Source organism: Malurus melanocephalus, unplaced genomic scaffold (assembly GCF_030028575.1).
Source record: "Malurus melanocephalus ecotype Western Australia unplaced genomic scaffold, MMel_1.1 scaffold_59, whole genome shotgun sequence".
Classification (NCBI taxonomy): Eukaryota; Metazoa; Chordata; class Aves; order Passeriformes; family Maluridae; genus Malurus; species Malurus melanocephalus.
Window position 1 is genome coordinate 783064 of NW_026623291.1, and position 17232 is coordinate 800295.

At 43.9% G+C, this 17232-nt stretch overlaps 2 protein-coding genes across 2 annotated transcripts; one reads left to right on the top strand and one right to left on the bottom strand.

The window, feature by feature from the left end:
• Positions 1–1190: 1190 nt before the first annotated feature.
• Positions 1191–11362, top strand: EPB42 (erythrocyte membrane protein band 4.2). Its single transcript, XM_057365937.1, has 13 exons — positions 1191–2210; positions 3529–3714; positions 4393–4623; positions 5173–5291; positions 6007–6129; positions 6485–6659; positions 7025–7163; positions 7538–7644; positions 7937–8179; positions 8998–9315; positions 9757–9917; positions 10163–10296; positions 11212–11362. The coding sequence occupies exons 1-13, from the start codon at positions 2201–2203 to the stop codon at positions 11360–11362; spliced, it is 2097 nt and encodes a 698-aa protein (XP_057221920.1). The 5' UTR covers positions 1191–2200.
• CCNDBP1 (cyclin D1 binding protein 1) lies at positions 9712–17102 on the bottom strand. Its single transcript, XM_057365988.1, has 9 exons — positions 17014–17102; positions 16330–16411; positions 15779–15875; positions 15449–15522; positions 15083–15159; positions 14190–14443; positions 13749–13809; positions 12714–12760; positions 9712–12336 (listed from the first exon to the last, which is right to left on the bottom strand). Exons 3-9 carry the CDS (start codon positions 15856–15858, stop codon positions 12228–12230), a joined length of 702 nt encoding a protein of 233 aa, XP_057221971.1. The 5' UTR covers positions 15859–15875; positions 16330–16411; positions 17014–17102; the 3' UTR covers positions 9712–12227.
• Positions 17103–17232: the final 130 nt, after the last annotated feature.

Genomic DNA, 17232 nt, shown 5'->3' on the forward strand with positions numbered 1-17232 from the left:
ATCACCGCTGCTGAGCCTGTGCCAAGTCCAAGCTTTGCAACACTCGTTGGGTTTTCACAGTGTCAGCATTTTCATCTGCCCTCAGCAACCACACCCAGCTCAGTTTGAGTGTGAAAATGCAGATCTGGCCGGTGCCATGCAGGAGAAACACATTCTTCCTGCATGAGACATAAGGCAACTGTTCAATTACACTAATGATCATTACTGAGAAAAACATGTAAGGGCCTGAGGAAGGATTTAAATTGCTTTTGTCAAACCTGCAATCTTTACACAGCCCTTGGTCAGAAGTCAGTGGGAGTTGGTGGAGTAAAAATAAGGCTAATTGTCAGTATTTTTCATTATAAATATACAGTTTAAATGTGAGCACGGGCAAGAGGCTGACCCAGCCAGCCCCTATTCCAGTCTGCTCATTAAAAAAAAAAAAAAAATCGAGTCAGCATGAGCTGATACAGTCTTGAAAGATACTGAAATGAGCCTCCAGGGTGGTGAATGTTTCTCCCCACCATTCTTTCTTCTGATCTAAGTTTCTCAATACAGATTTTAAAAAGAAAATTAACCAGAAAAAGCCAAAGTTGGTCGTTCCAAACCACTTTGTTCTGCCACCAAAGCTTCACTGCTTTWCCTCTTGGTCTGTCACTCTCCTGTACTGAATGTAGAGAGCACTGCTCGCTATAAAAGACAAAACCAGAGGCACAGCAAAAGCAGTTTTTGTTGCACTAAAGCAACAAGAAATTCCCCTCAAAMGGAAAATTCCTGTCTATTAATGAGTATGCCACCTGAGATCTGGAAATGTAGACACAATAAAAGGGAAACTTGGGTGTATACATTTTTTGATCACGACAATTCAGAAAGAGACAGTTATTCAAAACTCTCACTTAAAAGTTTAACTTTCTATTTTTAAAGGTTCTTACAGATTTATGTTTGGGCCTGTAAAACAAGAATCTCCACTATAAAGATAATTACAGAGTAATATCCAGGCGGGATGGATACTTTCAAGGATTTTAATGGATTACTTTTCCTTAAGATTTCTACGAGCATGTCAGGGATGCAGTAGATACAGAACTGACAAAAACAACCATACAAAGTTTAACAAAGGCAAGTGCTGGATTCTGCAACTTTTACCGGGCAGCCTTGGATCTAGGGACAACCTGGGGACAGGGGGCCCATTCTCACCAGATGGAATGCCAGCATAAGCACTTGAGCACTGCATGGAGAAGCCTCTTTTGTGTGTTAACCTTCTCCATGGGCTTTTTTTAGCCCATTTCAGTGTAATGAAAGACACAAAGGGATGATAAGTGGGTCTGTTCGCAGTGGAAGTGCATCCTGTGTAGCAAATCCACTTGCAGTTGCCGATTTGACCAAGAGATGGTACTGTGTGTATGCACAGACTTTACAAGGCAGTGCTGATGGGGCAATATGGAAATACTAAGACACAAAACTCACTGGACTATGCTGTGTAATCGACTTCTCAAATTATTCTTGAGTTTGTTGGAGAGCATAGGTTTCTGCAAAGCTATYGGTGACTCACTCCACAGTGAAAGCTGTTAGTTTCTGATGCCTCATTTCCTGTCTTTTGGCCAATTATTATCAATCCAGTGATGTTCCTTTTACATTACAGCAACTTTAAGAATGCATTTAGTTCAATTCTCCAGTGCAATATTTTTAAATAATCTGCATTAAGTACACAAATTTAGTTGTTGTTTTTAACATATTTTCTCATTTTGAAGTGGTTCCACTTTTCTGAATTAGGCACAAGACCAATGGATGTACTGACTATTTTTTTAATAGGGGTTTAGGATCTAAGTAGCTTGGGGCTAATGCTGGAGAGCAGCTCTCCAACGCTTACATTTGAAGTACATTCTGTGCATTGTTTAGAGCCACATTAAGATTTGCATTTCCTACTTGGTGTCCCCACTGCACAGCTTCTTGAAGGAATTGTCAGTGGYTGTCTCTAAATGCTTTGCATCCTGCTGTGGAGCTTTACCTCATCTGTAGCATGTCTTCAGTGTGGTCTGAGAGATAAAATGAGTCCTCAACATCTGCACACCAGATAAGCTGGAAAGGTGGCAACACCATGTCCCACCCTGTACAAAGAATAAAGCAAACAACTTTGCAAGAGGACAGTCTTTAAGAAAGCTGGAGGAAGGATCCCACCAGAGCAAGAAGAAGCTGAGGACTTTCATGGTGCAGGGAACCAGCCATGGGCCAAGGTAAGCAAAAATCTTTTTTGTTAGTTACAAGCATTTGCCTGGTTGTTGTTAGGAAGAGACAACTGTTCTTGCTCCAAGACAGTGTGCATGAGGCTCRCAGAAGAGCTGAGCTTACAGGGCAGGAGCCAAGTGCTCTAAAGGCTGAGGGAGCTCAGTTTGCACAGCARACTGCACAGAAAGGCACAGCAATCAAAAGCTGGGATCGATGCCCAAGACGCAGCAAGAAGCAGCCAAGGCAGACAGGTGAGACTTTGGAAGCAAAGACGAATGAAATACCTTCAGCATAGGGAATGGGGAGTGAGGGGAGGTAAACCAGACTACACAACAGAAACAGAGAGATGACCAAATGTTTGAGCCACTGGAGCAGGGAAACAGAACAGCTTCCAGGCAACCTTGACTAAAGTGACAGTAAGGTCCACGAAAAGTCATAAGATGGAGAAGGGGCCAGACTCCACATCACTCACTCTTCTACAAGACAGCCAGAACAGACATCTTCATCATAGAGAAGAAAATATATGAGATCAGAGCTGGCTCTAAAAAGCCTGCTGGTACAGAGCTGTGAACTGGGACAGCCATGTAGGGATTTCAAAGCCAGACYAGAATCATTCACTGAAAACAACATATGGAAAAAATTTATATGGGAAAAAGAGAAAGTACAGAATCCCGTGGGATTCCCCAACAAACAGAGAAGCGACATTCACAATGGGAGAAGGTATCAATGCAGAGGACAAGACAGGACAAAACATCAAGAGAGAGCAGGCCATGAAATCCTTAAAGAGAGCAGTTGTGGCTTTAGCAGAGAAGCAATGAATTTAGATAGCAGAAGAATTCTCCATGAGCTTTTATTATTTTTAGCTGCAACAGAGGGAGGAGCGGGGGTCAGTGAGAGGAGTCAGGTGACAGCATGTGCCATRTAAAGGGCAGCAGTTACAACCTAAAGGAACAAGGACCTTAGTGATGAGTAGCAGGAGAAGAAGGAGAAGCTTTTCTGTATCTTGCATTTCCAGTTATGGGATTGTTAACTGGTGCTCGATTCAGCCATGCTGGATCACAGCAAGATTGCATTTGAACCAGCAGTGAAATTTGCACCAGCACTATTAACAATGTCAGGTGTAAGCAAAGGACAACAGCTCAACAGTCACTCAACACCACAACAACCAAGTGTGAAGGCCCCTASTGGGGCAGAAAGTCTCAAAGGCAAGGGGAGAGTGAGTGGAGAAACACTCGATCAGCTGCTTCTGTGTCCTGGAATGTGGCTCAGGGCCTGACTGCTGGCAGGTCACAGCCTAAGCTCATTTTATATCTTCTCACACTACAGGTCTGAGCATCAAAAAATGTGATTTCATGATCCCAGAGAACAACAAAAACCACCACACAGCAGAAATCAGCACTGACAGKCTCATGGTGAGGCGGGGGCAGCCATTCACCATCACTGTGAGCTTCTCAGCTCCAATACACAACTACATGMAGCAGATGAAGAGGACCTTCCTCATCGTCCAGACAGGTAATGCCATCACCAAACCTACCAGAGCTCTGCTCCTCCACCCACCTGAAGAACAGAGCTGGGGGCAAAAGCTATCTCCAGAGCTGGGCAGGGTTGCTCACATTTAGATGTGAGGGCAGTGAACTCTTTATCTGAGGCAGAGTCTCCTGCTGCTGCAGGGTCACAACCCGTCCCCTTCCAGGAGAAACACTGCAGCACAATAACCAGTACAAGCTCACTATTCCATGATTTCAAAATACTCACGGGATCTCCTATGGCTTTTGGGGTTAGGAATGTTCAAACCTAGCTGACCTGGTACAGATTGTTCAATTGCAGAGTGTTTTCTAGTGAGACCCCTGGGAAGGGCAGCAGCTTTCAGCCTCAGCTTGTTTTACCATATTGTGAGCACTTGGCTGTGACTTTTATTACCAGACACTAAATTCCAGGAATAGCAGGTCTGCACTATTCTGGCCATTCCTGGTTTCTACAGATCTATGAAAARCATMTCTCACTTTCAAACCTGGAGGCCTGAGTGCAATACTGACCTTAGGGAGGTTGAGTAGGCATTAAGCTGCTAAAGGGTTAAGACCTTCTCACATGGAGACCTATGGCTCCAGAGGTAGACAAGGTCCCTCCAAGTATGCACAGATGAGGAATAAAAAAAATTGAATAAACACGACCAAATTTCTTTGGCTGCAGGATCACATCCTTCCAGAGCAGATGAAATCCAGATTGAAWTTCCCATCTCCAGCCTGGGAGACCAGAAGCAGTGGAGTGCAGCAGTGGAGGAACAGGACCCRAACTTCTGGACCCTGTGTGTGAACACACCTGCCAATGCCCCCATCGGCCAGTACACTCTGTTTTTACGTGCCTCCAAATCCTCCTACAACCTGGGCAACTTCATCCTTCTCTTTAATCCCTGGTGTCAAGGTAGGTGGTCAGAAACAAAGCTGGGATCAGTCACTTCATAAAAACAGATTTGGACCTACGGCACAACCTCACCCTGTGCTCCTTCCACTCCTGCCCTGCTCCTCAAGGCATCTTAGGAGAGGTAGGGGCTCATAAATGTCAAAGTTTCCTGCCTTAGCACTTCTGTCCCTTCTCTGGAGTGCTCCACTGCCAGAGCCCTGGACTTCTGCTAAGGGAAAAATGTTTGATGAAGTGTTTCCTATAACAGAGATTTTAGGATGAGTCAAGATGGTAACTGGTCTGAGTACAGCCACTGTATCTTTCCTAGRATTAGAAGTCATCAGCCAGGAGAGAAGACAGTGCAGCAGCCCAGGTCTGGAGGCACTTTTTGGACAAAGAACTGGAGATGACAAAGAAATTCTTCTTTCCTGTCTGATTCACAGACTGTGGTGTTTTTCAGGGCAGAATGCCATGAGCTGCTAAAGTGCAGTGGAGTCTGTGGTGCTGATGGAACRGAGATGCAGAGAGCAGGAATGCTTTCTTCCTGATGCTTTCTTTCCTCCATTGTAGATGATGAGGTGTTCTTGGCTAATGAGGCACAGCGGCAGGAGTACATTTTAAACCAAGATGGTGTCATCTACCAGGGGAATGAAAATGCAGTCCTAGCCCAGCCCTGGGATTTCAGTCAGGTAAGCAAGAGGTCCAATAGGTCTGCTCTGTCTTACAGCCACCAGCAGAGGAAGGGKGTGCATCTATCTCGTGTATACAGGATTCTCTGATCAAAGAGTTCTATCCATTTCCCTGTTCTATGCACCCACTACCTCTGTGTCTAAGATCGTGCAGGAGAACAGGGACCTGTGTATGAACTCCCACAATCCAGTAAATGTAATTTTAGCTTCCTTTTCAGGCTGTCCTCTATAAACAAAKGCATGGATCTGCATCTGAGTTTTGTGCACCTTCCTTTAATCAATGTGTAAAAGCATTTAACAGAGCTTAATAATACTGTCTCAATATAACAGGTAAAGTGAGGACAAGTAGATCTGTCTGTTTGTTCAAGGCGATCTGAYACAACCAATGACTAGAATGGGATTCTATTCCACTTTAGTGCCAGCAGATCATAAAACTACTTCTGTGCCAACCTAGAGAATGCTCCAGAAAAGCATGAATTTCCCTCARTCAGGGGACACACTACCATGCTGATGCATTTCCCACCTTCAAYAAAGTTGGAGGTCTGTCCTCAGCTCCCACTCCAAATCTCTGCCTGGAGCTCTCCTTCACAGCCCACTTACCTAAAACTACCAGCAGAAAGGGAGAAACAATCTGCACAGTTAYAAACCCTTGGAGGGAACTCAAGAGAACAAAAGTTCATGGAGAATTTCCTGAAATKATGTGTTCTTATTTCAGTTTGAGGAGGATATGGTTGACATCTGCTTCACACTGCTGGCTATAGGGGAACTCTATCAAAGAGAAAAGGATCCCACCCAGCGCAGGAACCCCGTCCACGTCTGCCGTGCAGTTGCTGCCATGGTAAGGAGGGCAGAGAGCAGCCCTGACCTGAGCAGGGAGCAGCTTCTCAACCCCAGGTCAGGCWAAACCATTGACCAAAGAGGAAGACTGTTCCAAATAGCACCTCCTGCCCATCTCCAGCCTGTCCTGATATTCCCTCAGCAGACAAGCAGGAGGTTCTTAGCAGTGAAAAGGCACTTACTAAATAAATCTCAGAGGAGACTGCTGCACSTGCTCTGCTCAGCCATGACCTTCATGCTTTGCACAAAAAATGTGCTCTTGGTTTCATCTGCTTTGGAAGCAGCTTCCACAAACAGGTGGATCTACCAAAGAGAGGAAAMTCCTTMATACATTTTTCTYTCCTCCTTCTCTGCAGCTGAACTCCAATGAGGATAGAATCCTGACAGAATGTGAGCCTGGGCAACACCCTAATGGGATACCCCCTTCCAAGTGGCTGGGAAGCAGCCTGATCCTCCGCCAYTGGATTGCATCAAAATGCCAGCCCGTCCGCTATGGGCAGTGCTGGGTGTTTGCTGCAGTCCTGTGTTCAGGTACAGTGCTGCTTCAAAGACTTTGGTGTTCAAAGCAAAACAGGACATCTAGAATATRCCTAAATTCCTGCATTGGCACAGATCCGAGCAATAAAACCTTCAATGTTTAGGTCAGAGGCAGACCCTTAGGCTCCTCGTCAACACTCAGCATCACTGCCTTCAAAATAAAATTATCAGTACATCCATTCAGTAAATGCATCTATGAAATATTATTTCCTGAGGGAGCAATGCCTCTTGCAAAGTCCAAACAGCAGGCCTGGTGCCATTCCTAACAGKCCTAGCACCAAAAAAGGCTCTACATCTATCAGCAAAGGCACCCTTAGAGCAGGACACACAACTGATTCACAGCTCTTGCTTCTGCACAGTTCTGAGGTGCCTGGGAATCCCTACCAGGGTGGTTACTGGCTTTACGTGGGCTCACAACACCAAGAGCAGCCTGAGTGTGGATGARTATTATGATGAAGATGGGACACTGCTTACACAGGACAAGAGYGCTCGTGTCTGGTAAGAACACACGGCAGGGCCCAAGCAAGAATTTGAGACAACACTTGGATGCAGGAAATGAAACATGGGTGAAAAGAGATAAAACAGCTGCTGGGAGGTGATAGGAGACTGCTCAGTTGAGATCCTGTCTACATGACCTGGTCTTGATAAATTCCTGAAACCTGAAGAATGCCCTATTTCTAGAGCTCACAAAGAAGAACAACAGCCCAGTCCAGCTGGAGAAGCTCCACTTGTTTCTCCAAACAGAYCCCTGCTCTCCTCAATATACACTGAGCTCTTTCAAAAGAGCATTAACTGGCTGTGGTTTGSCAAAAGCTTTATTGTACCTCAGGGMCCAGTGCCCTGGTATGAGCTCGKGCTGTTGYCYCTTGYAGGACCTTCCATGTTTGGAATGAATGTTGGATGGCTCGGACAGACTTGCTGGTACCAGAGTACAGTGGGTGGCAGGCACTGGATGCCACCTGCCAGGAAARGAGCAAAGGTAAGATATCAGAGATRGGCTTGAGCAAGGGCAGGGGGGAAATAAAGCAAGGGACAAATAAAGCAGTTCAGTATTCCTCCCTTTCCCAACTTCCAATGTAAGGATGCAAAAGRAAGTCACTCACCCTGTTGACTCTGTTTGGTTTGTGCAGCTTGTGTAGCTCTAAGAGCTATCCTGTCACTGCTTACTAATGTCCTCCTAAACTAGATATTTCACCAGTATAGGTCTAAACTAGGGATGGGTTTCGTTGGGAAAGCATCTGAATCTTAACTGGGCCACATTTTCTCCTCAGGTCCATCCTTCTGTGGGCCAGCCCCTGTTCATGCCATCAAGGAAGGGGACACACAAGTAGATTACGATGTCTGCTACTTCTTTGCTGCCATCAATGCCAAGTGTCAGGTCTGGATACACAAAGCTGATGACACCCTCAAGCCAGCTTTTGGTGGCACAAAATACACTGGTAACAACATCAGCACCAAGAGTGTTGGCAGTGATCGCTGTGAGGACATCACACAAAACTACAAGTATCCTGAAGGTATGGGGCAGGCACCAGGCTCAGCACATTCCTTGACACTGTTACAGGTGAAAAGATGAAAGCAGAGCCAAACTAGAGCACCAGGGTCATCCACTTCTCATTACTTCACCTTCTTCAGTGGCATGAGAACCTAATTTTCCCTRTCTACAGAACCAGAACAGAGGTCATCACCCAAACTTCACCGTGCTTAATCGGATTAAGGGCTCTAGAAGGCCATGTGTTTCTTCTCCAGGCACTTGCCTGTCTGGAAAACGTTTTCTGATTTCTGTTATCTCTAACTCTGTACATCCATCTTCTATTACCTCTGTAATATAGCTACATTTATTTCAGGTGCCAGCTTTCTGAACAGGACTGTTGTGCTCTCAGATACTGCCTAAATCTCTCAAAAAGTAGTGCCCCTTTCAGAATCTGAGTGCTGCTCCCCTGGCCCAACCTTACCAGTCCCTCTTAACCTGTGGCATGTTGTCTCCTCAGCTGCAGGAGACAACTGCAACTTCTCTGCACATGATAACACGGAATTGTGCCTTAGCTAAAGCATCAAAGAAGCAGTCTCCTCTACTCTGAGAGACGTTAGCACCAAGGTGTTTTAAAAACTACGAAAACTCTACCCAAGTAGAATTTGTCAGGTACATCCAATGAATATTGTGTCAGCTGAAGCTATCTAACTGCTCCAACCAGAAGCATAAAAGGATATCTCTCTATGCTCTTAGAAACAGTTATCTACAGTACTACCAGGAGAAATCAACGCCATTCTCCTGCTGCTTCTCATTAATAAACAGGAAAGAATACTAAAATATTGCTTCCTTTTCTTGTGACAGGTTCTCTCCAGGAAAAAAAAGTACTTGACAAAGCCTACAGAAATATGAAGGAACTTGAGACAACCARCAGCAGCACAGCACAATTTAGCTCYATTCCTACTGTTCTTGAAGAGCCAGTTAACCTTTTCATGCACCTCCAGTCCAATAGTTCTTTGCAACTAGGACAAGATATTACACTTTCCATTGAAGTGTTTAACCACAGTGGTGGAGAAAAGGCTACTCACCTGGTAGTTGGGATACAGGCTCTGCATTATAATGGTGTGCCCATTGCCCAGCTTTGGAAGGAAGAGTTTCATTTTAACCTCCCAAGCAATACAGGTAATCCATTCTGCTGGTGCATGGCTATAAAAGTCCTCCAGTGTTCTCATTTCAGAAAAATGCTCTTAGCCGTAGGTTTACAAAAGGTTAGCTGAATAGTTGATTCTAGGCAATTTCCCAGAGAGGTTGTGAAGTCTCCCTAATTGGAGATATTTCARAATTGATTGGACACAATCCTGTGCCATGTGCTCTGGGATGACCYTGCTYGGGCAGGGAGGTTGGATCAGATGATCCACTATTGTCCCTTCCAACCATACCCATTCTGTGAAATAAAACAGTTTGGCAACATCACCTCAGAGATTTTCAATCTGCAAATCCACTTGGGGTCATTTAATCATGTAAATGCTSCAGCTTTAGTACAAGGTTGAGCACTGAACATGGTGTCATGCAGGAAAAGACCAGACTGAACTCATCATCCATTATCTCACCACTTTATTCCAGTCCAAAACCTGCAGGTCTCYGTGCCTCACACATGGTTTGGAAAAGAGCTGGGAGAGAACCACCTGCTCAGGCTGACTGCCGTGCTGAGAGATGAGGACTCTTTCTACATATATCTGGCACAAGAAGAGATCAGTATTTGTGATCCCCCTCTCACCATTGAGGTAGGACTGGCCTGTCATTCTGCCACTGCAGTAAAGACAAAACAGCTTTCATAGTTATAAGCAGCAAAACAATTCTGCTGGGTTCAGTGGCTCTCTGAGAAACCAGAGCAGAAGAAATCAAGCTGGACTTTGCCTCTTCTGGCAACTGGCAGCACAGGCTGGCACCAAAAAATTATACATCTCCCTTTAATTACAGAAGAATTGTTTCCTGTTCTCAGTTTCAGCTCATTTCCTTCTTTCAACAGTTTCCAGAAAACATGGTACAGTACCAGCCAAGCACAGCAAAGATCAGCCTCCATAACCCTCTCACYGAACCCCTGGAGCAGTGTGTGATAGCAGTCACAGGGCGAGGGCTCATTTACAGACAAMGGAATTACAGGTAAGTGCAAATTGACTGGCCTAAATACAGCAAATGGATAAAGAGACACAATACAAGCAAGAGAAACCCTTGCACAGGAAAAGCTGTTCCCAAAAATAACCAGGCAACAACAGGGCAGGAAGATACTACTATTGCATGAAAGCCCCAGGCATCCCATCTTTTATTTACAGAAAATGCAGATGATTTTCACACAAAAGGAGAAAAGTCAGCTAAGAGAACTTCAATAGATGTGTAATACATAACTTGAAGCCAATATGGCATCTGTGAAAGCTTCAACCCAAAGGCCTAGACAGCAAAAGGAAATAAACCTCCTGCTAACAAAAAGTATAACCAGAGAAATGCCACAAGACTTAGTCAGAAACACACATTAAATAATACAACAGTTAGAGGTCACTGAAATAAGTGATGAAATTTAGAAATTACTTGCTGTTGAAAAATCAATTTTTAGTGAGCAACTTGAACATTCTTAAGTGGAGTAAAACTATACTGTTTGTATAGTTTGTATCTTTTCACCCATTACCCATTGTAAACAATAAAGACAGCAGTGTCTTCCCCTTCTCTACTGAAAAACCAAGCAAATATGACTTAGCTAAGAGTCATTCTAATAGGCATGCTCCCCTTCACATGAAACACCTCACATTTCTCTCAAGAAGTGCATTAGGACAAAGTCCCCTTTTGACATCTGGGTAGGGAGTTTCAATTCTCCTGCTGTATCTCCATCCCAAACTACTATTAGATGACAATTTCACTGTGGTAATGTAGATAACTGCCAGCTTTCTTCTATTCTTCTTTTTTTTTCCTTTTCTTTCCTTCTTTTTGGCACCATATTCCTGTYCAGCAAATGCATGTCCTAGGCCCAGAAAACCAAAAGCACAAAGAGGTGTGATTCCTATATAATCCCTTCTTGCTTTTCAGGTTGGGCTCTGTGCAAGCTAAAAGCACTCAGGAGCTGCAAATCCCATTCACCCCCACCCGAGCAGGGCCTGGAAGACTCACTGCACGTCTTAGCTGCCTCCAGCTCCAGAACCTGAAGAGCTACAGAACTACCAACATGGCAGCTGCCTGAGGACCAACTCAGAACAGGTCCTGCTGTCCTGCTTACAAAAGAGTGGTCGTGATCTGTGCCCTGATCCTAAACAAGCATAGATATTAACAGTTTAATAAAAGTTATATTTAAAACCATGCCTGATTTTGATTATTTGTACAAACTCAACTCTCTCCCACCTGCCACTAGGTCCACTCTCCAGTTTTAGAAGCTGAACCTCACTGTGACAAAGATGGGCTGAATGCTCAAGCAGATGTTGCATTTCTTACCACACATGTGCTGCACTCACCAGTGCTTAAGTCTTTTGCCCTACCTGTGACAAAGTAAAGGATATCCTGGAACTTTAGAGTGATGAGAGATAYAGCATGTCTCTAGGGATATACTTTTCTTCCCCTACAGATCCTTGACATTGGTAAGGCAGTATTTTCTGCCGCTTTCTRAGGAAATAAAAAAGAGAAAGCTTGTTCACTGCTCCCCAAGACTAGACAGGAAATAGCAGCAGTGCAGCACAGTTTATAATTATTCACTGGGCTGCTTGCAAAAGAAGCAAGACCCTTTCATTTGTTATATATATCCTTGGCCCTCTGAAGACAGATAAAGCAACTAATGTAAATCTAGCAATATTTTATTTGTCTCTGAACCCCACAGTAGTTGTAATGTCTGAAGAACGGGACACGTTAAGATGCAGAATCACACTATCCCAAGAATCCAAGCAAGATGACACATTCTCCAATGGCAAAGAGGAACTTCCTGAAGTTTTTCCAAGTGGAGTAAAGTTCTCTTCTATATTGTTCTCATTATTTTCCAAACAGCTGAAGAACAGCAAAGTTCATTGGAAATGCAGATGCCAAAGCCAATGGCAGCAACACACGTAGGCACAGAAGAGCTAAAGTTGACCCTGTGTAAAGTTCTTGACTTTGTTCATGTTGTGATCTACTGCACCAGTTAGAAACTGCACCCAGCTGTCCTCTGATGGTGGACATACATGGCTTGTCCTGCAAGAGTGGAGGAAATTCATTAGGGAAGCCTCCTGGGTGTGCTGTACCTATGCATCCAGGCAACACGTGGGGATTGTGAAGTGCTGAATAACCACAGCATTAAAAGAGGGCTGCTCTAACCCTAGAGGGCTTTGAGCAAGCAAGAACCCACATCCGCATCTGTCGTCCCAAACCTTAACACAAATGCATGTGTTTTCAATGGGAACCACCTCCATCCTTCCTTACTCCCATCCCTTTGTGACTAGATAACATCATAACTATTCCAAAATACCAGCATCTACTATCAAAAAATGAGTCATCTTTGACATGAGGCAGAAAGGTATCAACCTTCATAGCACAGAACACACACTTATAAAACTGTAGCTCATACTCACTTTGCAATCTCTAAGACTTTCTTTAACACTGAGGCCAACTTAGCAGCCTAGAAAGAAAAAAAAGGGAAATAAGGTGAGCCAAATGTGAGGAAAAGTAGGGTCTTAACAGCATTGGAAAAGAAAGAGGAATACAGGAATGCCCAAGAGCCCAGAATGAATAAAACTGCTACCAATCCTGCTGCAGAATGAAGCTATCTGTCACTGCCATGCTGCAAGTGTCTCCCAAACTACTGCTGGCTGGGACAGGTGAAAAAAAAAACAGGCTGGTTTTTAAAGCATACATTAAAATGCTTTTTTTTAAAAAAGGGTAAGCCTATTAGAAATTGGTAACTGATATTAAAGTACAAAGTTACAAGTGACTGACTTTAGCATAATTTGATATTAAGTAATTATTTTTTATTCCAAAAAAATCAATGCACTGGCCAAAGGCAGGAAACCAGGTTTGAGAATAAAAAACTCAGACATAAGGAAATTTGTACTTAATTATGATGCAAGGGATGTCTCAAAGTTCAGTCACGTTGTTAGAGCATTGTCACGTTTTCAGTGTTGCCAAAGATGCAGATGCTACTGCTACTCTGAGCAGGTTGTTTCAGTGCCTAAATACATTCAGGGTAAGAGTTTTTCTATATTTTTAATTTAGAGAACTTTATTTGAGCAAGCCTGCATTACCCAAGGAAGAAAAGTACATCTGCAGTACAAAAGCAGCCTTAGACCTCACTTTCCTGAGGTTCTGTCACTGGAATTTCTACGGATTACACTTGAGAGCTAAAGCTTCAAGTGGCCATGCTCTTCCCTGAAGAAGTACAGATGATGAATGTATTTCTACCTGAAGGAAGTGTGCAAGAACGAGAGGTACTCTTCATCCCCCAGAAATTATGACTGAGGCAGTCACTAACACCCATCTGACAGTCACTAACACCCTCCCTGACAGTCACATAACCCCTTCAATCTGGTTTCTTCCCATTCTCTACAGCCAGACCACTGTCCCACGTGTAGATACTCAGAYAATGAGGTATCAGCACTGCAGATACTCACATTAAGTCGCACAGCCAAGGGGTTCACAGGTGGGTACATGCTCAGKGCCAGCTCATCAACACTAGAACAGAAGAGGGCAGCAATGGAAGAAAGGTTCTGATAGCACAACTCAGATCCTTGTCAAAGCCTGCACCCACCCTGAATGCAGATCAGGAACAACAGTGACATGTCAGTTGTATCCACTGGATGTTTCCCACTTCTCAGTCACCTGTGTGCCCCTCTCACCATAGTGAGGTGTGGCACAAACTGCAGTGTATGTTCCTCTCCTGACAYACACAGCTCTCAAGAGTTTATGCTGTAACAGTCTTCTCACCACATCTGTGTCTACCACTAGCTCACAGTTCCAGTATCATAAAGGTTGTTCCCAATCCTCACTCTAGACCTGAAGAAAGACCAGGACTGCTCTAGAGTGAAAACCAGCACGGGGAGAACCCTGCTTACCTCGGACTGATCTCATTAGCAATGTCTGCCAGGTCATCCAGCTGAGCAATCTGCTCTGGAGATTCAGCTTTGCCATGGGCCTTCACTGCAGCCAAGACCTTCTTCAGGCAAGCTTTGGAAGCCTTCATTAATCCCATGCAGGAGCTGAGCAGCTGCCGATCAGCCTCTGACCAATACGTGTCTCTGTTGCCCCGAAAGCCCAGCTCTTCATCTTCCATGATGTCCCCATAGGGATCCTGCCCTTCCACCAGTGCCTGAGAACACAGAGGCACTGAAAATCCCAAAGCCTATTATCAATTCCAGCAATACCCAGGAGGAAAGGGAAAGCATAAATTTGCTTTACAAATAATTCATGGAAGAATCTCAGTTGGTTAATCCTAAAAAGACTCCAYTAAGAAAAACTAATCCACCATTCTAACTCAACAGTGGAAGCAGCAARAACCTGGTGAATACTGCAACTCTTACATGAATCTAAAGTGCCTCCCTCCTCCCCAGTTCAGGACAAGGCTTTATGGAAATCTTATAAAATAAACCAGGCTTGAGAACAAAAACTCGTTAAAATGCATGCTAAAGCAATAATCTAGGTCATGTCAGAACAAATTATATTAATGTCCGTATGCAAAATAATCCCTGTGTTCCTTCAGTGAACCATCATAGAGGGTGGCTTCRCACTGGAACAGGCTCCCCAGAGAAATGGTCACAGCCCCAAACATGCCAGATTTCAARGATTATTTGGACACCACTCTCAGGCACACGGTGGGATTGTTGGGGTTTATCCTGTGCAGGSCCAGGAGTTGGATTTGATGATCCTTGTGTACCCCTTCCAATTCARAATATTCTGAATCTATGAATCCACCACTACAGGTTCCTCTAAGGTTTAGGGGCTCCCTTACATGTTCCATCTCCTCCACAGCATCCTTGACCACACCTAGACATGCAGCCAGGGMCGACACAACTGCTGCTTGGTTATCTGCAAAAGCAAAAAGATGAAAACCAGCATTGGCACCCCACTGTTTCCAAAAAGTTTGCAAMAACCTTCATCTAGGTCTGCAATCATTGTAGGATCAAACTTTTTGCAGAGCTCAGAGCTGTACTGCAAAGAATCTGACCTGGTTTCCGAGCTTATACATTTCAAAACCAGTCAAGTTTTTGAGTCATTTTCCATTCAGCCTTCACTGTACCAGCTGGAATGCCCTTGCAAATCCAATATTCCAAGACAATACGTCCTAGTTCTGTTGCTCTGCACTAACAGCACTCACCTCGTGGCAGGTTAGACACTTGCTCACAGGCCTCCCACACACCTCCAGTTGATATAAGCTGTTCCTGAGACAAGCTGAAACAAAACAAAACCCCCAAAATTAGAGTCAATAACACCACTGTGTTAGACTGTRTTTTAATTTTCTGTACCAAAGATGATGCACATGAATGAAAGTTCGGCTGCAAAGATGTCACCAACCAGCTTGTCATTAGTATGCCATGTCTGTGTAAAGCCYCTGCTGCTTCCTAACAATTAAACTTGTAACTTTTTCTTCCCTTCTTTCCCAAAACTTAACACAAAATCATAGAATCATGCAATTGAAAATTACAACCTCTCCATTGGAGCATTGAGAATTGTGTCTGTGAGTTGAATCATCCCTTCCACAACTTCAGTGGTAGCATCTCGTACCATCTTCCGAAGAGTAGTACCTGGTTGAGATTGAGAAAGAGCAAGAAAGTTGCCTCAAAGTCAGCACTGACAGAAAGCAAATGCTGGAAATAGACAGACTGCTCTGTTTGTGTGGATACACTGTATAAATGAAGTTCCAGGTATTTTGAAGAAAGCAAAATGTTTCCCACTTCCAGAAGAAACTAGACCAGGATTTCAACACTTCAGAAGCACCAATGCCTAATCAACTATGCAACTTCATACATTTTCACTCTCTCACAGATGGAAAACTGCAGCAGTAGACAGACATAAGAGTAGTTCACTCATAAACATGTTCAAAGTCTACAGAATGGCTGATAATGGGATAACATGCAAATGAAAACTTGCTGATACCAGACCTCATATTAGGCTATGAAATACTGGGTTTCTCTATACAGTGGTGGTGAAAGAGCCACCATCCTATACAGTGGTGACTGCCTTTTGTCACTGTCTCACCTTGGCCCTTGGGGAGCCAGTAGTACACTGTGGCAACTGCAAGAATGGCATTTTGGACATCTTCACTCAGCTTCCGGCAATCCTGAAAATGGAGAGGCGAAAGGATCACCCAATAGTAGCACACGGCTGCACCACATTTAGAAAGCCTCACAAACAATCCCTGGCTTGCAGACTGCTCTGGGAAAAGGGAAGAATAGTAATCATCACCCTGTTTGAGAAACAAATACAGAACAAAAAGGCAAGTTAGCAAGCTGCATGCATCTTAACCTGCCTCACGATTTCGTACCAAAACACTCCCTGGTGTAGCGGTCATGCATCAGAGAGGAAAYGGTAACTTAGATCATTATTCTGAATTGGAGGGTTTTTTTTTTTCTCTCATCCCAACACCTGTATGATAAACTTCTCTCAACTGATAGCAAAAATACTGCATATTCTTTGTTAGACCTAAAGTCTGTATTCTYCAATATTCTGTCTCAATCAGCGATCAGCTGTAGCTGTCAAAGAATATAAGAATACTTCTATTTAGTATGTCTCCCTAGCTTACAGAAATTAGYTCTCTGGCCAATTCTTGGATTATGTTARTATGTTCTACAATACATAGCCCATKTAGTCAAGTGAACCAAGAAATACCTGAAGCTTGTCACACACACTGCAATTTCATAGTCTGTCAAGGCTTTCTCTCACCTCAGCAGAAGGTAGTGGAGGCCTTGAGAATGCCAGACTCAGCTTTGTAGCYTCCTGTGATGTTACTTGGAATGTTTGACCTAGAAAAATTCAACGAGAGCAAAAGACGAGAAAGTAACTTAAGTAAAAGATAAAAGAACAAAGCAGTTTGATGAGCAACATCTCTGATGCTACTGCTGCTTACCAATACACCCAAGCCATATAAACACATAAACTAAG